At 38.8% G+C, this 20,635-nt stretch overlaps 1 protein-coding gene across 4 annotated transcripts in view; it reads right to left on the bottom strand.

Annotated features, from left to right (window-relative positions):
• The window catches only part of unc5a (unc-5 netrin receptor A), a 226,806-nt gene that overhangs the window by 68,394 nt on the left and 137,777 nt on the right, over positions 1-20,635 (bottom strand). For all 4 annotated transcript variants that reach the window (XM_058063405.1, XM_058063406.1, XM_058063407.1 and 1 more), the window contains exons 3-5: positions 14,138-14,281; positions 8,842-8,945; positions 5,507-5,687 (exon numbers count right to left, since the gene is read on the bottom strand). In XM_058063405.1, the coding sequence (XP_057919388.1) occupies positions 5,507-5,687; positions 8,842-8,945; positions 14,138-14,281 (429 nt within the window). The remainder of the gene's footprint in view (positions 1-5,506; positions 5,688-8,841; positions 8,946-14,137; positions 14,282-20,635) is intronic.

Genomic DNA, 20,635 nt, shown 5'->3' with positions numbered 1-20,635 from the left:
ATTACCACATTGAAAGTGGATGTGTCTCACCTACTGACACCTAGTGGCCAGTGTAGAATACTACATATCATTCACAGCATCTCTGAATGCTTTGTTATTTTTATGCTTGAAAATGCTTTAGAAAACACACACAAAATGTTAATAATGTTAAAAACCGTAACAGCGTGAAGCCAGAAAATTCTAAACGCAAATTGTCGTTTTTACTGTTTACATTTCCTAAAGATGTAATCCTGGTGACAACTGTAATAATGAATAAATTGTCTTAATTTAACGGTTCCACCTGAAATCAAAATGTCTTTTTATCAAGTACATTCACTGGGTCCAATGCAGTTTCTGCCACAGCACCATAAGGTTTGAAATTACACCCGTTTTCCTTATGGAGCATCTAACAATAGCAAGAATGATATTAATCTGTTCATGTTCATAGAGGTCAAGATGTAAAATTAATTTAACGGTTCCACCTGAAATCAAAATGTCTTTTTATTAAGTACATTCACTAGGCCCAATGCAGTTTCTGCCACAGCACCATAAGGGTCGAAATTACACCCGTTCTCCTTATGGAGCATCTAACAATAGCAGGAGTGACATTAATCTGTTCATGTTCATAGAGGTCAAGATGTAAAATTAATTTAACGGTTCCACCTGAAATCAAAATGTCTTTTTTATTAAGTACATTCACTGGGTCCAATGCAGTTTCTGCCACAGCACCATAAGGGTCGAAATTACACCCGTTCTCCATATGGAGCATCTAACAATAGCAAGAGTGACATTAATCTGTTCATGTTCATAGAGGTCAAGATGTAAAATTAATTTAACGGTTCCACCTGAAATCAAAATGTCTTTTTATTAAGTACATTCACTGGGTCCAATGCAGTTTCTGCCACAGCACCATAAGGGTTGAAATTACACCCGTTCTCCTTATGGAGCATCTAACAATAGCAAGAGTGACATTAATATTTTCATGTTCATAGAGGTCAAGATGTAAAATTAATTTAACGGTTCCACCTGAAATCAAAATGTCTTTTTATTAAGTACATTCACTAGGTCCAATGCAGTTTCTGCCACAGCACCATAAGGGTCGAAATTACACCCGTTCTCCTTATGGAGCATCTAACAATAGCAAGAGTGACATTAATATTTTCATGTTCATAGAGGTCAAGATGTAAAATTAATGTAACGGTTCCACCTGAAATCAAAATGTCTTTTTATTAAGTACATTCACTGGGTCCAATGCAGTTTCTGCCGCAGCACCATAAGGGTTGAAATTACAATAGCAAGAATGATATTAATCTGTTCATGTTCATAGAGGTCAAGATGTAAAATCAACCTGGAGTTATTGAAGCTCTTCCTGAAGAACCAGCGGCCATGTTCTAGCCTCCACTAGTTCTTAGCACATCACTGGTACTCCATCGCTGATGGCAAGTAATTACATCAAACAACGCTGATTTGATTCTAATCTGCATCTAACTACGCTTGCTTCATCTTACATGATGCAGTCATTTCTGATTTATTGACTTGAACAGCACATTCGTCGCCTCGCCGGGCACCCCCACCCCCCAATTTCCCCCCCCCCCTCTTACGCTTGTGTGTGCTTGTCGTGACTGAATCATTTCCTTGCCCTCTCTATGCGATTGATTGCCCGCCACGGCGAGGTAAATTGCAAGGCAACCCGAGCCCTGATTACCTCTTAGCACAGAATACAGTCTCACCAAGTCAGGCCTTGATAAAATGCAGTTCTGGCCCCCTGTTGAACCCCCCTTTGAAAAGTAGCCGTAATTATGACCCACCGCAGCTAGCTGGATCAGCAAGCGTGGTGGACGCGTACTTGATTCTTTCTGCTTAGTTGATGCACAGGAACTGAGCGGCGGAAAGGAACAAGACCCCTGCTGTTGTGATGGAACTTCCATTCAATCGGCAACCGGTGATTAATTTTTCAATCCCGCTGCAAGGTGAGAAGTCCGATATGTGCAATCTTTTCACTATTTCTCTGGTCTTTTAGTGAGAAATATTGTTTGAAAATGCACACAAGCGTGAATGCTTAGACTTGCACTGGCAATTGTTCTACTGAAGTAATGTGTTAAAAGTAGAGGGGGGGGGGTTATACAGTAAACCTCGGATATATCGGACTCGGATATATCGGAAATTCGCTCACAACGGACAGATAAAAAAGAATTTATCATTATTTATTCATTCATTTTCTACCGCTTTTCCTCACAAGGGTCGCGGGGGGGGGGGGTGCTGGAGCCTATCCCAGCTGTCTTCGGGCGAGAGGCGGGGTACACCCTGGACTGGTCGCCGGCCAATCACACATCACACATATAGACAAACAACCATTCACACTCACATTCATACCTATGGACAATTTGGAGTCGCTAATTAACCTAGCATGTTTTTGGAATGTGGGAGGAAACCGGAGTACCCGGAGAAAACCCACGCATGCACGGGGAGAACATGCAAACTCCACACAGAGATGGCCGAGGGTGGGGAAAGACAAAATAAGTAGCCAAAAAGTTACCACTTCCACACAAAATAAGAGGAGAACTCATTCATTCATTCATTTTCTACTGCTTATCCTCACAAGGGTCACGGGGGGTGCTGGAGCCTATCCCAGCTGTCTTCGGGCAAGAGGCGGGGTACACCCTGGACTGGTCGCCGGCCAATCACAGGGCACATATAGACAAACAACCATTCACACTCATATTCATACCTATGGACAATTTGGAGTCGCTAATTAACCTAGCATGTTTTTGGAATGTGGGAGGAAACCGGAGTACCCGGAGAAAACCCACGCATGCATGGGGAGAACATGCAAACTCCACACAGAGATGGCCGAGGGTGGAATTGAACCCTGGGGCTCCTAGCTGTGAGGTCTGCGCGCTAACCACTAGTCCGCCGTGCGGCCCCTGAATTATTTGTTATTATTTGAATTATTTGTGTAATTTTATCTGTAAAAGTGTTATGCTATCAGCTATGTATATGTTCTCATATCCCTTTTTTGGGGAGCACTTTAAAAATCAGACCATCAAATTATGAAATTATGAAATTATGAAATTTAAAATTTAAAATTTAAAATTTAAAATTTAAAATTTAAAATTTAAAATTTAAAATTTAAAATTTAAAATTTAAAATTTAAAATTTAAAATTTAAAATTTGCCGCCCATTAATCACATTTGACAAATTAATTATGGTTAATCACCATTTGCAACGTCTACATTGGGCAATACGAATGTAAAGGTGACTATAGGGGTGCTATTTCATGTGCTATTTTCTCCAAATATGAAAATATTATGAAAATATTACACTTCTAAATAAGGAATCCTACGTTTCCTCGGGTTTGGAATCAATTACCCTCCAAAGCAAGTGACTACTGTGATCTTAAATTGAGTCATAAATAATTTCTTTAACTTTACTACCGTAAATGTGTGTTTAAAGTGTGTATCCTATGTGCTCCTTATTGTATTTATAAGCATACTATTATATTAATAGACCTTCAATCTACGGCCTTAATCTATTTAGCTAGCTGGCACAAAAAGGCAGCGGGGGTAATTGATATGCAAGTCCCAACACCCTGAAAATGAGAACGACATCACATATTCCATTTTTTTGAGTGGAGAATTCCCACACACGCCACAATTTCACACCGGGTGAGACTCCAAACAAGGAACCTGCTGTTTTTTTGCATTTATTTACAGAAATAAACTCACAGTGATAGTTAAATGCTGTGGTGTACTTTACTGCAGCTGCATACATACAGCAGGAGAAGGAACTGAGTTTGATTCCTCATTTGCTGACAGCTTAGTGTATGCAGCACTCAAATAATGTATGGATAAAAACATGTAAATATGTTTGTTTTTTATATTGAAGTGCTTATAAATGTATGATTATGAATGTTGCCAACATGGTAAATCTACATAATACTAAATTTTGTTCTAATCCTATTACAAAAGATCCTTATTTTACGATGTTACGGGTTATGAACGCACTCCCATGATTTATTATCCATCTTGGACTTCTTATCCAAGGTCACGGTCGAGGACCAGACTTCCCACCGGCCACTTCGTCCAGCCCCTCCCGGCGGATCCCGAGGCGTTCCCAGGCCAGTTGGGAGACATCGTCTCTCCAACATGTCCTGGGTCTTCCTCCAGGCCTTGTACCGGTTGGACGTGCCCTGAACACCGTCTGGGAGGCATCCTAACCAGATGCCCGAGCCATCTGGCTCCTCTCGATGCGGATGAGTAGCGGTTCTACTTTGAGTCTCTCCCGGATGATAGTACTCGAGATCGCATCCTTTAGGTCAGTGATTTTCAACCACTGTGCCGCGGCACACTAGTGTACCTTGAAAAACCGTGAGGAATTATCCAATATCACTTTTTATAATTAACATTTATTAATCATCATTTGCAAATATTATGTCAATAGTATACATGGACCCAAATATTCCAATTGGTTTATTTGCTCAAACGGAAAGAATTGAACAGGGATGGAATATTCCTTTAACCAATCCGATTGAGGTATCTTGTACCCGCTCAAACGGAAAGCTTTCGTGTGCATTAGCGCCTTCTGTGGAACAGAATCTAAACCCTTCTATACTTTATTCACAAGTGCAGTTTTATTAAAAAAGAAAATATATAAAAATGACCTGAGTTTAATTATAAAATATTAGCAAGATTGAATTTGATCCCGGGTGCGTTCTTTCAGCGCATGATCAGATATGACGTAACACGCAGATCCAGACCAGCAATCGGCACTGGACTTAAGCAAAGTTTGTTTTTGATTCAAACTAAATTTCAAGACTGGACAAACGAAAAAATTGGCAATACGGAATTATTCCAACAAGTGAAAGAACAACTTGGCGAAGTCGATATCACGTGATGTTGATGTTTACGTTTTAATGGGCATGCCCTATTGACTATTTTGGTTCATTATAGCGACGCATGTAGACAAGAGATTGGAATATTCCTTTCTATGGATATTATTGTTTCCCGGAAAGTCATTCGGAGAGAGAAAAAGTGGTCATGTAAAAACATGGCTACTGTGGAGTGTCTGTGGTGTAAAGACCGGCATAGCAATGTAATATTGGTCCGTGTGGCAACACCTACCTTGTTCCTTCTATAGACTTATTGATGAGGTTGAAAATCACTGCTTTAGGTCACTAACCAAAGCTCATGACCCAAAGATCCACCGGAAAATTAAGATCTTGGTCTTTCGGTTTAGCTCAAATTAATTACTATTAATTTTGTACAAAAAGTTGATCACTTTTTTGTCACTTTATCCCCCACTACAGAAAAGGAAAGCGAATTAACCATAGTCAACGATGATAAACATGGTATCCTTGAACATGTGAGACGATTTACTCCTATGAAATGGACAGTGATAACAAAGCAGCTCAATCCTCCCAATAAGCCCGTCTCTCCCTCATTTGCAACGCCCCTTGTTGACATCCGAGCACCACCTGTGTACTACAAATGACGTTGTGTCACCCGAAATGAATTTAAAGTCCACTTACCGTAAATGAGGACCGTTGCAGAGTTGCTTTTGCGCCGTGCGACAATATTCTTTGCCACACACGTGTAGTTGCCCGTGTCGGCTAGCCGAGCCTTCTTGATGACAAGATTATGGTCGGCGGTGATGAAAAAATTGGTGTCGCTCAGAGGGTCGATGACGTCCTCGTTTCTCTGCCACTCCACCTGAAAGAGTTTGATGGGTCAAAAGTGGAAGTGACTTTGCTACAGCTAACTCGACTCACATAAGACTTAAATTGGAAAATCTATTATGATGCTGTCAAAAATATTTATACCCTTGAATGATTTTGTAACAATGTCGGAAAGACACACGCAGCTGAGTGTGAGATTTTGTTTTGCTTTCTGATTCCAATTTTTGGTGCACTGTTGGATTGCGTTCTTTGTTTTCAAGCTCTCACTTGACCTTCTGCCTTCTTCAGGCTGCTGCTGGATTGTTGTTGGTATTACTGTCCCGTGTGATGCATATAATTGGACTTTCGTTTTTGTTTTTTTTTTACGTGATCCTTATTTTCTCTTGTGGTGACTTCTGCTCGGATGCTCTTTTTTTTCCCAGATTGTGGGCTGGCACTTTCTTTCCTATTTCTTTGCAAGCTGTCCCCGTGCTGTCCAAGAGTGATTGACTAGTTGGCTATTTGTGGTCCCTGGGCTGTCTGAGTGGCTGGCCCGACCTATGCTGTTTGTGTCATTAGAGCTCCCGGTGTCTATACAGCGATATTTCTACGGAGCTGCATGGTTTAGTACTCGGGGTTGGTGTTTTTAAAAGTTTCATAATCTCAACAAGTCGAGTCAACAAGTCACGAAGCACCGTATCTAGCGTTTTTTACCACATGGCAAAAGAAATTATAAAATATTTGGGTGTAGTCAGGCCACAGACGACAAACAAACATAATATCTGATTATTTGCACTGATATTCGACATTCTAAGAATGTTTTGTTGTCTTATACTACACTCTTAAAAATGCTGGGTTAAAAACAACCCAATATGGGTTGTTTCTCAATCCAGCGCTGGTTAAATATTGGACCAACCTCACGTTGGGTTATTTTAAACCCAACAAGTTGGGTTGGTTATCTTAACCCAACAATATATATATATATATATATATATATATATATATATATATATATATATATATATATATATATATATATATATATATATATATATATATATATATATATATATATATATATATATATATATATATATATATATATATATATATATATATATATATATATATATATATATATATATATATATATATATACATTTTTACATGATGGAAATCCCAACCCTGCAGCAATTTTTATTTTTTGTATTTTATTTTATTTTATTTTATTTTATTTTATTTTATTTTATTTTATTTTATTTTATTTTATTTTAAATTTAAATTTTTACATAATGGAAATCCCAACCCAGCAGCAAATAACTTAGCACCCAACAGAGATAACCCAGCAAATTGGGTTCTCAGAATACCCAATTCAATAAAAAAAATGACCCAATTAAATGACCCAACAGGCTCAACCCAGCGGTTGGGTCAAAAAAACAACCCAGCATTTTTAAGAGTGTACATATTGACTCACAGAAGTAATCCCTGTAAGTTTTGATGAGCTATGGAAAACTTGGTTCCATCTGCATGTCCGTTTACAGCGTGACACGTTTGTTTTGTTTTCATTGGAATGATCCGTTCCCGCCGGGATGCAACTATTTACTAATCCAGCACAATGTGGATGCAAATTTTTGTTCAACTTCCCAAAAAATAAATAATCTCAGGAGCGTTTCCTGTGTGTACGAGGCCTTGGAGTGTATGAGAGATGGCAAAGAGACGGAATAAAGAAGCGAGCGAGAGCAAGTCAAATGGAGCCATTAATTATAGATAGGCCTTTAGAGATTCCAAACGTGAAGTGAAGCCTCCCAGCTTATCCTGGGCGATATGATGAGCCGATGTGATATATGGCATCTTGGAAATGTGGGAGAGATAATAAATCAATAAGAAGCGATAATTAGAGGTGTAATTTATCCATATGGGCTGTCTGTTCCACGGTGGAAGCGAGGAGATGCCAGAGAGACGATCCCTGAGCCTCTATTTGCCCTTTGTCCTCCTGCTGAAGAAAGGCTAAATCAGGGGTCTCAAACTCAAATTACTTGGGGGCCACTGGAGCTAGGGTCTGGATGTGACTGGGCCACATCAGGTTTTACAAAAAAAATAAAAAAATATTAAAAACAGAAAAATATACAAACTTTTTCAGTGCTTTGGTTCCGATTTTCTACAATAAAAGCTCTGATAAAACATTCCACTGTTCTCAAATATCTTAATTTTTATTTTTCTGCACAAAATAAGATGAAAAATAAACAAATCAAGAATAAAGAAAATCAATCAATCAGCAATAAATAAATTTAATAATAATAATAAAACAACAAATAATAAAAACTTAAGAAACCACATATAGTTGGTGGGTAGACAAATTATTTTTTTTCAGATTAAAATGAACCTTTAACATGAACATTAATCAAACGTAATAATTTTTTCTGGGTACATGATACCATACAGCATCCATATCAAACTTGCGCGGGCCGCACTTAACATTAAACTTTTATATCAAAGCGGGGGCCTCAAACTGGTGTCCTGCGGGCCACATTTGGCCCGGGGGCCGCGTGTTTGAGACCCCTGGGCTAAATGGATGCGCGCAAACTAGAGATCTAGCGACCTAAACGGTAGCCTCCAAGTTATTTCCTTTAAACCTCAAAAAGCCAAAAACTTACCACTTCCACACGGATAGGGAGGATAACTATTAACAGTTATTTAACCTTTAACATGAACATTAATCAAACATAATAATTTTTTCTGGGTACATGATACCATACAGCATCCATATCAAACTTGCGCGGGCCGCACTAACATTAAACTTTCATATCAAGGCGGGGGCCTCCGCGGGCCGCGTGTTTGAGACCCCTGGGCTAAATGGATGCGCGCAAACTAGAGATCTAGCAACCTAAACGGTAGCCTCCAAGTTATTTCCTTTAAACTTAAAAAAGCCAAAAACTTACCACTTCCACATGGATAGGGAGGATAAATATTATATTAACAGTTATTTAACCTTTAACATGAACATTAATCAAACGTAATAATTTTTTCTGGGTACATGATACCATAAAGCATCCATATCAAACTTGCACGGGCCGCACTTAACATTAAACTTTTATATCAAAGCGGGGGCCTCAAACTGGTGTCCTGCGGGCCACATTTGGCCTGCGGGCCGCGTGTTTGAGACCCCTGAGCTAGATGGGGCCCTATAAATACCTATTATATGTTCTCACCTCTGCTGGTGGCACTCCCTCTGGGGGATGGCAACGCAGCACCACCTCCTGATCCAATGCCACCTCTTTAGCCTGAGGCTCCTCCTCAAAGTTCTTTCTCAAGTCTGAGGAGAGAGCGCAAAGAAACACAACCAATTAGGCTATTTGTAACTGCATGTGGAGTGTAAATGAAAGCTCCGCCAAGCTAAACCCCAAAATGTTCACCGGCGGGCCTTGCTGAGCGTGTCGCACTCCAGTTGCCCCCCCCAAAAAGCCACGCAGGGATTCAGTGGCACCGACCATGTTGCTTATTACAGGCTGCCTGGCTGTTTCAGAGATGCTTGTCTGCTGCCAGAGGGGGCCGGCATCAAGCAAAAGCAATTGCATTACCGCTCATTCCTCCCAATACCTCCCACTCCCGCGCCACCCACTCTTCTCCAGCAGTCGCCTGCCTGCAGCTTCCATCTGTAAAAGAGCTTGGAGCAGCCACACGAAAACAAAGCCCCCAGGCACCTGGACAAGAACTCCTGCAAGCTTGGCTGACTGCATGAGGCTTCACATTTCATCTCATTGAATTCTTTTACTGGTGTTGTATATTTGCCCATAAGTCAGGCTTTTAACTCCAGTGTTTTTGTTTTTATCTTTTTAGTCCTATATTTTTTTTGCTCTTAGTCTTCAGCTTTTAACTCCAGTGTTGTTTTTATCTTTTTAGTCCTATTTTTTTTTGCTCTTAGTCTTCAGCTTTTAACTCCAGTGTTTTGTTTTTATCTTTTTAGTCCTATTTTATGCTCTTAGTCTTCAGCTTTTAACTCCTGTGTTTTGTTTTTATCTTATTAGCCCTTTTTTTTTCTCTTAGTCTTCAGCTTTTAACTCCAGTGTTTTGTTTTTATCTTTTTAGTCCTATTTTATGCTCTTAGTCTTCAGCTTTTAACTCCCGTGTTTTGTTTTTATCTTATTAGCCCTTTTTTTTCTCTTAGTCTTCAGCTTTTAACTCCAGTGTTTTGTTTTTATCTTTTTAGTCCTATTTTTATGCTCTTAGTCTTCAGCTTTTAACTCCAGTGTTTTGTTTTTATCTTTTTAGTCCTATTTTTTTGCTCTTAGTCTTCAGCTTTTAACTCCAGTGTTTTGTTTTTATCTTTTTAGTCCTATTTTTATGCTCTTAGTTTTCAGCTTTTAACTCCAGTGTTTTGTTTTTATCTTTTTAGTCCTATTTTTTTGCTCTTAGTCTTCAGCTTTTAACTCCAGTGTTATGTTTTTATCTTTTTAGTCCTATTTTTTTGCTCTTAGTCTTCAGCTTTTAACTCCAGTGTTTTGTTTTTATCTTTTTAGTCCTATTTTTTTGCTCTTAGTCTTCAGCTTTTAACTCCAGTGTTATGTTTTTTTTTATCTTTTTAGTCCTATTTTATGCTCTTAGTCTTCAGCTTTTAACTCCAGTGTTTTGTTTTTATCTTTTTAGTCCTATTTTTATGCTCTTAGTCTTCAGCTTTTAACTCCCGTGTTTTGTTTTTATCTTATTAGCCCTTTTTTTTCTCTTAGTCTTCAGCTTTTAACTCCAGTGTTTTGTTTTTATCTTTTTAGTCCTATTTTATGCTCTTAGTTTTCAGCTTTTAACTCCAGTGTTGTTTTTATCTTTTTAGTCCTATTTTTTTTTGCTCTTAGTATTCAGCTTTTAACTCCAGTGTTTTGTTTTTATCTTGTTAGTCCTATTTTATGCTCTTAGTCTTCAGCTTTTAACTCCAGTGTTTTGTTTTTATCTTGTTAGTCCTATTTTATGCTCTTAGTCTTCAGCTTTTAACTCCCGTGTTTTGTTTTTATCTTATTAGCCCTTTTTTTTTCTCTTAGTCTTCAGCTTTTAACTCCAGTGTTTTGTTTTTATCTTGTTAGTCCTATTTTATGCTCTTAGTCTTCAGCTTTTAACTCCAGTGTTTTGTTTTTATCTTTTTAGTCCTATTTTATCCTCTTAGTCTTCAGCTTTTAACTCCAGTGTTTTGTTTTTATCTTGTCAGTCCTATTTTATGCTCTTAGTCTTGAGCTTTTAACTCCAGTGTTTTGTTTTTATCTTGTCAGTCCTATTTTATGCTCTTAGTCTTCAGCTTTTAACTCTAGTGTTTTGTTTTTATCTTGGTAGTCCTATTTTATGCTCTTAGTTTTCAGCTTTTAACTCCAGTGTTTTGTTTTTATCTTGTTAGTCCTATTTTTTTGCTCTTAGTCTTCAGCTTTTAACTCCAGTGTTTTGTTTTTATCTTGTCAGTCCTATTTTATGCTCTTAGTCTTCAGCTTTTAACTCCAGTGTTTTGGTTTTATCTTTTTAGTCCTATTTTATGCTCTTAGTCTTCAGCTTTTAACTCCAGTGTTATGTTTTTTTTAATCTTTTTAGTCCTATTTTATGCCCTTAGTCTTCAGCTTTTAACTCCAGTGTTTTGTTTTTATCTTTTTAGTCCTATTTTTATGCTCTTAGTCTTCAGCTTTTAACTCCAGTGTTTAGTTTTTATCTTGTTAGTCCTATTTTTTTGCTCTTAGTCTTCAGCTTTTAACTCCAGTGTTGTTTTTATCTTTTTAGTCCTATTTTATGCTCTTAGTCTTCAGCTTTTAACTCCAGTGTTTTGTTTTTATCTTGTTAGTCCTATTTTTTTCCTCTTAGTCTTCAGCTTTTAACTCCAGTGTTATGTTTTTTTTTATCTTTTTAGTCCTATTTTATGCTCTTAGTCTTCAGCTTTTAACTCCAGTGTTATGTTTTTTTCTTTTTAGTCCTATTTTATGCTCTTAGTCTTCAGCTTTTAACTCCAGTGTTATGTTTTTTCATCTTTTTAGTCCTATTTTATGCTCTTAGTCTTCAGCTTTTAACTCCAGTGTTATGTTTTTATCTTTTTAGTCCTATTTTATGCTCTTAGTCTTGAGCTTTTAACTCCAGTGTTTTGTTTGTATCTTTTTAGTCCTATTTTATGCTCTTAGTCTTCAGCTTTTAACTCCAGTATTTGGTTTTTATCTGGTTAGTCCTCATTGAATTCTTTTACCGGTGTTGTATATTTGCCCATAAGTCAGGCTGGTGAGCTAGCATTGCTTGGTCTTCTCTGGTGGAAATAAACGGCCGACCGCTTGTGTCTGATGAGCCAGACAGGCCACTGATAGCCAGCAGGTTGGCACTAATTTGATGCGTCCGCCCCGGGTTTGCACTCAGAGTGAATCGATGTGTTGCCGTGTCGCGAGGGGCACAGGGCGCGGCTGTGAGCTGATGGTGAATTCCTTTTAACTAATGGGGGGAGCTTGTTCTCGGAGGAGCATTAAGACGGTGTGTTTTTTGCAAATGAAATGAGGCCGATCCAGAAGATGTGAAGATCATCTGAGTTAAATAAATGCGTCCAAATGAAACAAGGTTACATAATAAGCACATGTTGGGGGGGGGCGCTATAGTGCTGTCTGGAATAATGCATATTTATGCCGGAATTAATAGGTGGCATGTTTTAAAATACTCAAAAGGAAAAGGGCTTCCTCTAATAAAGCTTTTGAGGCAGCAGCGAGGGATGCGCTTGTGTTCCCCAGACAGATTTACGGTTGCTACATTGCAATAAATTTCAGATCTGTTTTTACTCCAGCTACTTTCATCTGGATTGTCGTTGATATCGTCTATCCAGTGAAAAATATGCTCATGAATACTAAAATTTAGTGTGCTACTTTCACTGTGAGGTAGAAGAGGATTTGGTGATGAAGGGCATTAAGGGATAACAGTCAATAATAACATAATGAGGATTATTATGACTTTATTCCATTATAGTTATATGCACGGTTGGAGTTACGCCGTTACTTTAAGGGGGCCTCATGTGGGTGTTGATGACATGCTGGCTAAAAAAAAAAAAAAGTGCGATATCATTAACAGGAAATGTAGTACTTCAAGGGGGCTTGGCTCGAACTGACGACCACATAACTCCAGTCTTGGTTATACGGTATGCATCGTAAAAACCTCCAACGTTTGTTGTGCAAAAGGAGGGATTGATGCCGGTCTGGAATCATTCATGCATTTTCTACCGCTTATCCTCACATAGCTTCGCAGGGGTACTGGAGCCTATCCCAGCTGTCTTCTACACCCTGGACTGGTGGCCAGCCAATTACAGGGCACATATAGACAAACAACCATTCACACTCACATTCATACCTATGGACAATTTGGAGTCGCTAATTAACCTAGCATGTTTTTGGAATGTGGGAGGAAACCGGAGTACCCGGATGAGAACATGCAAACTCCACACAGAGATGGCCGAGCGTGGAATCGAACCCTGGTCTCCTAGCTGTGAGGTCTGCGCGGTAACCACTCATCCACCGTGCTGCCCTACGAAGAAACATTCATTCATTCATTTTCTACTGGAGCCTATCCCAGCTGTCTTCGGGCGAGAGGCGGGGTACACCCTGGACTGGTCGCCAGCCAATCACAGGGCACATATAGACAAACAACCATTCACACTCACATTCATACTTTTGGACAATTTGGAGTCGCTAATTAACCTAGCATGTTTTTGGAATGTGGGAGGAAACCGGAGTACCCGGATAAAAACATGAACGGGGAGAACATGCAAACTCCACACAGAGATAGCCGAGGGTGGAATTGAACCCTGGTCTCCTAGCTGTGCGCTAACCACTCAACCGCCGTGCCGCCCTAGTAAGAAACAAAGCTTATTAAATCCTACCCCTCCATCTGGTACTTTTACAATCAGTAACTCTTACATTTGTTCACTTCCTGCTTTCCTAATATAGTTCAAGTTTAGTTTTTTTTATTTTAATTTTATTTTTTTATTATTTTATTTTATTTTATTTTTATAGAGCTGGGCAAAATGTGCAAACAAAGTTTTTTTTTGTGTGTGTAAATGACAACAACACTCATAAGTCAATAACTTTATAGTAACTTCTTTCATTATTTAGTAAGGCTTAAAAACACAACTTAATGTCGCTCATATCTTCAGTTTTACCCGTCCACACAGAAACACCGACTTCTGTGTCAGACTCTAATTTAATTTCTACTAAGTTACACTCTTCTGCACTCTGAGAGAATGAGAGTGTATGACAAAAGGGCTCGCTACATTAATCACATTGCCCTATAGATCAAACTCACCAAGGTGCTGAAACCAATGCACCGTGTTCCTGCCGGTATGGAGGCAGGCGACAATGGCGATATATCCAGGAGCGGCAAAATGATCACGTTCGATTTCATATATTGTGATTAATTAATTTATTATCATCCCAGGACGAGTGTCCACAAAATGAAAAATCTTGTTTTGCACAAACAATTAGCCAATTAGTGTTAGTAATAATTTTAAAGCGCACTTACAAGCAATCCTGATGTAGGCTTTTTGGCTTTTCTGGGTTCCGGTAGTGCTCCATGCAACACATTGACACCAGTACTCATCGAGACCGAAGATCTTCTCCACTTGCTGTCTGGTGATTTCGATCGTCACCTGCATGACTGGTAAAGCTGGAAAAAAAAAATATAAAAAAAATACAGTGAACGCAGTGAAAGCAGTTTAATGTATTTAAGTTTTGTCAAATGAGTCACGTCGTTCTGTACGCCGTACCTTCCGTACAAATGCACCCATGTAATTTGGAAAGTAGTGCAGAATAAACAAGCAGGGAACTATAATCGTATATAAACAGAGTGCTTGTTAACTGAGGAAAATGAGAAGAGCGCCTACAGCTATCATTGGCGCCATTTGGAAAGTAGATAAAACAGCAACAGTTGGGATGAAATGCAGAAATGCACACAGCAAATAAACAAGCCAGCCTATGCTGCTCTTTTATAGTTAAATCCAGGTAATTAAATCTCTGTGATGCAGTACAAAATAGCTCCATTGCTTAAAGACAAGCCTTCGGGAAGCCAAACAAGAAGTGAAAGAACCCGCTCTGCAAAAGTTCACACAATATAGCTTCGTAAGGAGTTGTCTGATTCAAGGGACACCTTTAGTTTCCCTTTGACCTTTTATTTAGAAGACACGCCTTTTTAATCAGGCTTTTAACTCATATTTTTAAACTTTTCTTATGTTTTTATCTTTTTAGTCCTATTTTATGCTCTTAGTCTTCAGCTTTTAACTCCAGTGTCATGTTTTTACCTTTTTAGTCCTATTTTATGCTCTTAGTCTTCAGCTTTTAACTCCAGTGTTTTGTTTTTATCTTTTCAGTCCTATTTTTTTGCTCTTAGTCTTCAGCTTTTAACTCCAGTGTTTTGTTTTTATCTTGTTAGTCCTATTTTATGCTCTTAGTCTTCAGCTTTTAACTCCAGTGTTTTGTTTTTATCTTGTTAGTCCTATTTTATGCTCTTAGTCTTCAGCTTTTAACTCCAGTGTCATGTTTTTACCTTTTTAGTCCTATTTTATGCTCTTAGTCTTCAGCTTTTAACTCCAGTGTTATGTTTTTATCTTTTTTGTCCTATTTTTTTGCTCTTAGTCTTCAGCTTTTAACTCCAGTGTTTTGTTTTTATCTTTTTAGTCCTATTTTTTTTGCTCTTAGTCTTCAGCTTTCAACTCCAGTGTTTTGTTTTTATCTTTTTAGTCCTATTTGTTTGCTCTTAGTCTTCAGCTTTTAACTCCAGTGTTATGTTTTTTATCTTTTTAGTCCTATTTTATGCTCTTAGTCTTCAGCTTTTAACTCCAGTGTTATGTTTTATCTTTTCAGTCCTATTTTTTTTGCTCTTAGTCTTCAGCTTTTAACTCCAGTGTTTTGTTTTTATCTTTTTAGTCTTATTTTATGCTCTTTGTCTTCAGCTTTTAACTGCAGTGTTATGTTTTTTATCTTTTTAGTCCTATTTTTTGCTCTTAGTCTTCAGCTTTTAACTGCAGTGTTATGTTTTTTATCTTTTTAGTCCTATTTTATGCTCTTAGTCTTCAGCTTTTAACTCCAGTGTTATGTTTTTATCTTTTTTGTCCTATTTTTTTGCTCTTAGTCTTCAGCTTTTAACTCCAGTGTTTTGTTTTTATCTTGTTAGTCCTATTTTTTTGCTCTCAGTCTTCAGCTTTTAACTCCAGTGTTATGTTTTTATCTTTTTAGTCCTATTTTTTTGCTCTTAGTCTTCAGCTTTTAACTCCAGTGTTTTGTTTTTATCTTGTTAGTCCTATTTTATGCTCTTAGTCTTCAGCTTTTAACTCCAGTGTCATGTTTTTACCTTTTTAGTCCTATTTTATGCTCTTAGTCTTCAGCTTTTAACTCCAGTGTTTTGTTTTTATCTTTTCAGTCCTATTTTTTTGCTCTTAGTCTTCAGCTTTTAACTCCAGTGTTTTGTTTTTATCTTGTTAGTCCTATTTTATGCTCTTAGTCTTCAGCTTTTAACTCCAGTGTCATGTTTTTACCTTTTTAGTCCTATTTTATGCTCTTAGTCTTCAGCTTTTAACTCCAGTGTTATGTTTTTATCTTTTTTGTCCTATTTTTTTGCTCTTAGTCTTCAGCTTTTAACTCTAGTGTTTTGTTTTTATCCTTTTAGTCCTATTTTATGCTCTTTGTCTTCAGCTTTTAACTGCAGTGTTATGTTTTTTATCTTTTTAGTCCTATTTTTTGCTCTTAGTCTTCAGCTTTTAACTGCAGTGTTATGTTTTTTATCTTTTTAGTCCTATTTTATGCTCTTAGTTTTCAGCTTTTAACTCCAGTGTTTTGTTTTTATCCTTTTAGTCCTATTTTATGCTCTTTGTCTTCAGCTTTTAACTGCAGTGTTATGTTTTTTATCTTTTTAGTCCTATTTTTTGCTCTTAGTCTTCAGCTTTTAACTGCAGTGTTATGTTTTTTATCTTTTTAGTCCTATTTTATGCTCTTAGTCTTCAGCTTTTAACTCCAGTGTTATGTTTTTATCTTTTTTGTCCTATTTTTTTGCTCTTAGTCTTCAGCTTTTAACTCCAGTGTTTTGTTTTTATCTTTTTAGTCCTATTTTATTGCTCTTAGTCCTCAGCTTTTAACTCCAGTGTTTTGTTTTTATCTTTTTAGTCCTATTTTTTTGCTCTTAGTCTTCAGCTTTTAACTCCAGTGTTATGTTTTTATCTTGTTAGTCCTATTTTATGCTCTTACTCTTCAGCTTTTAACTCCAGTATTTCCTAGGGGGGGTCCTCCACACTGGGGGCTGTGTCGGGTCTGCTGAGGGGGTGCCATCCTTGGGTCCCTTCGGGGTTCCTCCCTTTAATGTGGGGGTCCACCCGTCTGTCGGAGTCGGGGGGCCCGGGTGCTGGTCCTCCGATGGCACGGCCTGCAGATCCTCCCAGTGTGGACGGCCCCAAAGGTGGCGTTTGCTTGTTCCTCAGTGCCATGCCATGTCTCCCTACTGTGTGTGTGTGGGGGGGGTCTAGTATGGAGGGCTTTCTTTTGTGTCTTTGTTTATTCCTTTTAATTGTGGTAATTGTTTTAATTCTGTAAAGCACTTTGTGTTGCATGTCTTTGCAGGAAAAGTGTGATACAAATAAAGTTTGATTTGATTTGATTTGATTTATTTAGGATGTAATCTACAGCTCATTTGTGTTGTCTTGAGCAGAGTACTAGTATATGTCCTACTTTCTTTCCACTTTGACAAAGATATCCTCATTTCCTTTCTGATCTTTCCTCTCTGGGTTTTTTTTTTTTTTTTTTCCCAGAAAGGTGTTCAACCTTTCATATGAACACAAAGCTTTCCAGGGAGCCACAGAGGACACATCTGCCTAGCTGGCACAGAAGCATACACGCCCGCTGTATATTTAAGTCTCAATGGAGTGTCGCTCTTCAATTTTTATTTGCATAAAAGCACTTTGTGACTCTCCTGCACTGTGCACACACACACACACACACACACTTGATCTGTCTGCAGTGATCGCTTCCAGCTCCAGACAGAAGTTGGTGGAAGCTTGTCTAAGTGGCACCTATCAGGCCATCAAACCTAGTATATGGCAATTATGTAAAGTACTTGCACCGTCGACAGATATCATGGAAAATTGTTGTTTTCTGCAAACAAATTGATGTTCTACCTTGCCCTTGTATGACAATCTTTATCTGGAAAGGAAATAGGAGGGACTACTGATTAGTAGCCCGACACACACACAGATAGGTGTGTCTGGGAGCTCACAATACATTTGGATACATTTGCCGTAAATCCAGCCTTGAGTCACTTCTGTGTCTCTGAATTCAACTTCTACGTTCTTATACGTGCTTCACTCGCAACAAAGGCAAAAACACCTCAAAATATTGAGTGCAAGTTAAGTAAGTTTCCTGCTTTTATTCTCTGTGTGTCAGCCCCGTGCGCACTCGTGCAGGGAAAATTTGTGGCTCAGCCGGTGAGCGAGAACCCCTAAAAGTTTGAACAAATACCGAAAGTAACAAAGTGGGCACTGCTGGGAATCGACAAATGGAGCAGAAGGAACCTTGCTAGCCTTAAATCAGCACTATGCCAACATTGGGCTTTGCCCCTTAAAATGTCAAATGAAACGGAAGACAAACACATCTACCGGTATGTTAGATAACAGTCCCCTTGTCTTTATGTGCGATTCCAGGAAAGGCGCTTGTTCTCACATTTGAAAAGAAGTCGGAATATTATATTATTTATTGGAATAAATAGGAAATAATAATCCCTTCAAGGGTCCAACTCACAATCATTACCTGTACAATTGACATGTGATATTTGCTTTCTTACCAATATGAAATACATTGATATCATCCAGCGCTTCAGAACTGGTACCGATATCAACTGATATCAACCGATACCAATACTGATACTGAAAATAAGTAGCCAAAAAGTTACCACTTCCACACAAAATAAGAGGAGAACTCATTCATTTTCTACCACTTATCCTCACGAGGGTCACGGGGGTGCTGGAGCCTATCCCAGCTGTCATCGGGCGAGAGGCGGGGTACAACCTGGACTGGTGGCCAGCCAATCACAGGGCACATATAGACAAACAACCATTCACACTCACATTCATACCTATGAACAATTTGGAGTCGCTAATTAACCTAGCATGTTTTTGGAATGTGGGAGAAAACCAGAGTACCCGGAGAAAACCCACGCATGCACGGGGAGAACATGCAAACTCCACACAGAGATGGGCGAGGGTGGGGAAAGACAAAATAAGTAGCCAAAAAGTTACCACTTCCACACAAAATAAGAGGAGAACTCATTCATTTTCTACCACTTATCCTCACGAGGGTCACGGGGGGTGCTGGAGACTATCCCAGCTGTTTTCGGGCGAGAGGCGGGGTACACCCTGGACTGGTGGCCAGCCAATCACAGGGCACATATAGACAAACAACCATTCACACTCACATTCATACCTATGGACAATTTGGAGTCGTTAATTAACCTAACGGGGAAACGGGGAGAACATGCAAACTCCACACAGAGATGGCCGAGGGTGGAATTGAACCCTGGTCTCCTAGCTGTGAAGTCTGCGTGCTAACCACTCGTCCGCCGTGCCACCCTGGACTAATGTAATCAGTTTTTTTTTCCAGTATTTCTTAATCACTTAACATTAATTCCTCCTGTATTCCTTCCTGTATTCCTCCAAGTATCGAATAACATAACCAGTGCAATAACATAACAGTAACTTTTCCTCCACTTTGCCCCGAGTTCTGGCCAGTTTTTGGTGTTGGAGAAAGTCACATAAAGGTCAGACTTTACCTGACCCCTAAAAAAAGACATGATTGCAACAATGAAGGCCAAATATCCCCTATCATCCCTCTAACCTGAACGTAAAATAAAAATCCATTTGGTGCAGCCGCACAGATGAAATACAGCGCAGCATTAAAAATTACAATAGCTTTGAGTCAGACTCTTCTCGGAGCAGTTTATATATGCATATCATTTGGGGGAAGACGCCGTATATTATAGAAGACGTACAGTATATTAGGTGTTCACTAACAACCCATATCCAGTGCCTAGAAATGCTCCAGGAACGAATCTGATTAATGCAAACTTCTCCTTGTCTGAGCTAGCGGGTGAAAGGAATAGAAGATCAGAATGGAGATGCAATGCATGAACAATAGCAACCTGAGGTGAGAAATTCTAAGAGGAGCAATTTGAAAAGCTCTGCTTGCCAGGGTAATTGCATTCTGTTTCCTTATCTCTGCCCGTCGCCATAATTACCTGCTTGCTGTGTCTGACACCTTCAAGAAACACTGCCGTGCGTCACTGTGTCCAATTTCTCTCCAATTAATGCGTACCGCCCCGTAATCGGAGTGTTTGGCGAGTGAAATACACACTTATGAGTCAATTGTATCAATAATCGCATATTTTATGTATAATCGACTGCCTCCAGAACATGCAAGAATTTACACTTGCTGCAAATGTGGAAATGTTCACTTCAAGTAAAGTGAGGATTAAAAATGTGACAGACCCCCCCCCATTCACCCCCCCGCTCGCTTTGAGCCGCATTTATAAATGAGCTTTTAATTACAACCTCAGAGAAACAAGCAGAGTCCGTGTGTAGAAACACTGATTAGTTGGAAAGAAAACACTTAAAGGCTAGAGAATTGTCAAAGAAACAACAACAACAACAACAAAATACTGATATGACCTTTGACCCCCGGCTTGTGTAAGTAAGTACCGCGAGCCGGATGCGATATGCACAAACAGATGGAATCGTGTCTGGAGGGACATCCATTGAAAAGCAGAAATGTGAAAAGAAACCCAAGCATAAAAGCGGCAGAGTTGATTGCCATAACAATAGGCTTTTATTACAGGTGGGCGTGGTTTAACTGGAAATTGGTACATTATTTCACATCGTTCAGTACTACATGCAAGGTCTTCCTCCTGACTTTATATCATCAGCCAAAATAGAAGCAAGTAGACGACAGAACCCCAGTGACAAGCCGTATACAGTTGTCTTGTGAAATG

This window comes from Doryrhamphus excisus, chromosome 23 (assembly GCF_030265055.1).
Source record: "Doryrhamphus excisus isolate RoL2022-K1 chromosome 23, RoL_Dexc_1.0, whole genome shotgun sequence".
NCBI lineage: Eukaryota > Metazoa > Chordata > Actinopteri > Syngnathiformes > Syngnathidae > Doryrhamphus > Doryrhamphus excisus.
This window is presented reverse-complemented; position numbering and strand designations above follow the sequence as displayed.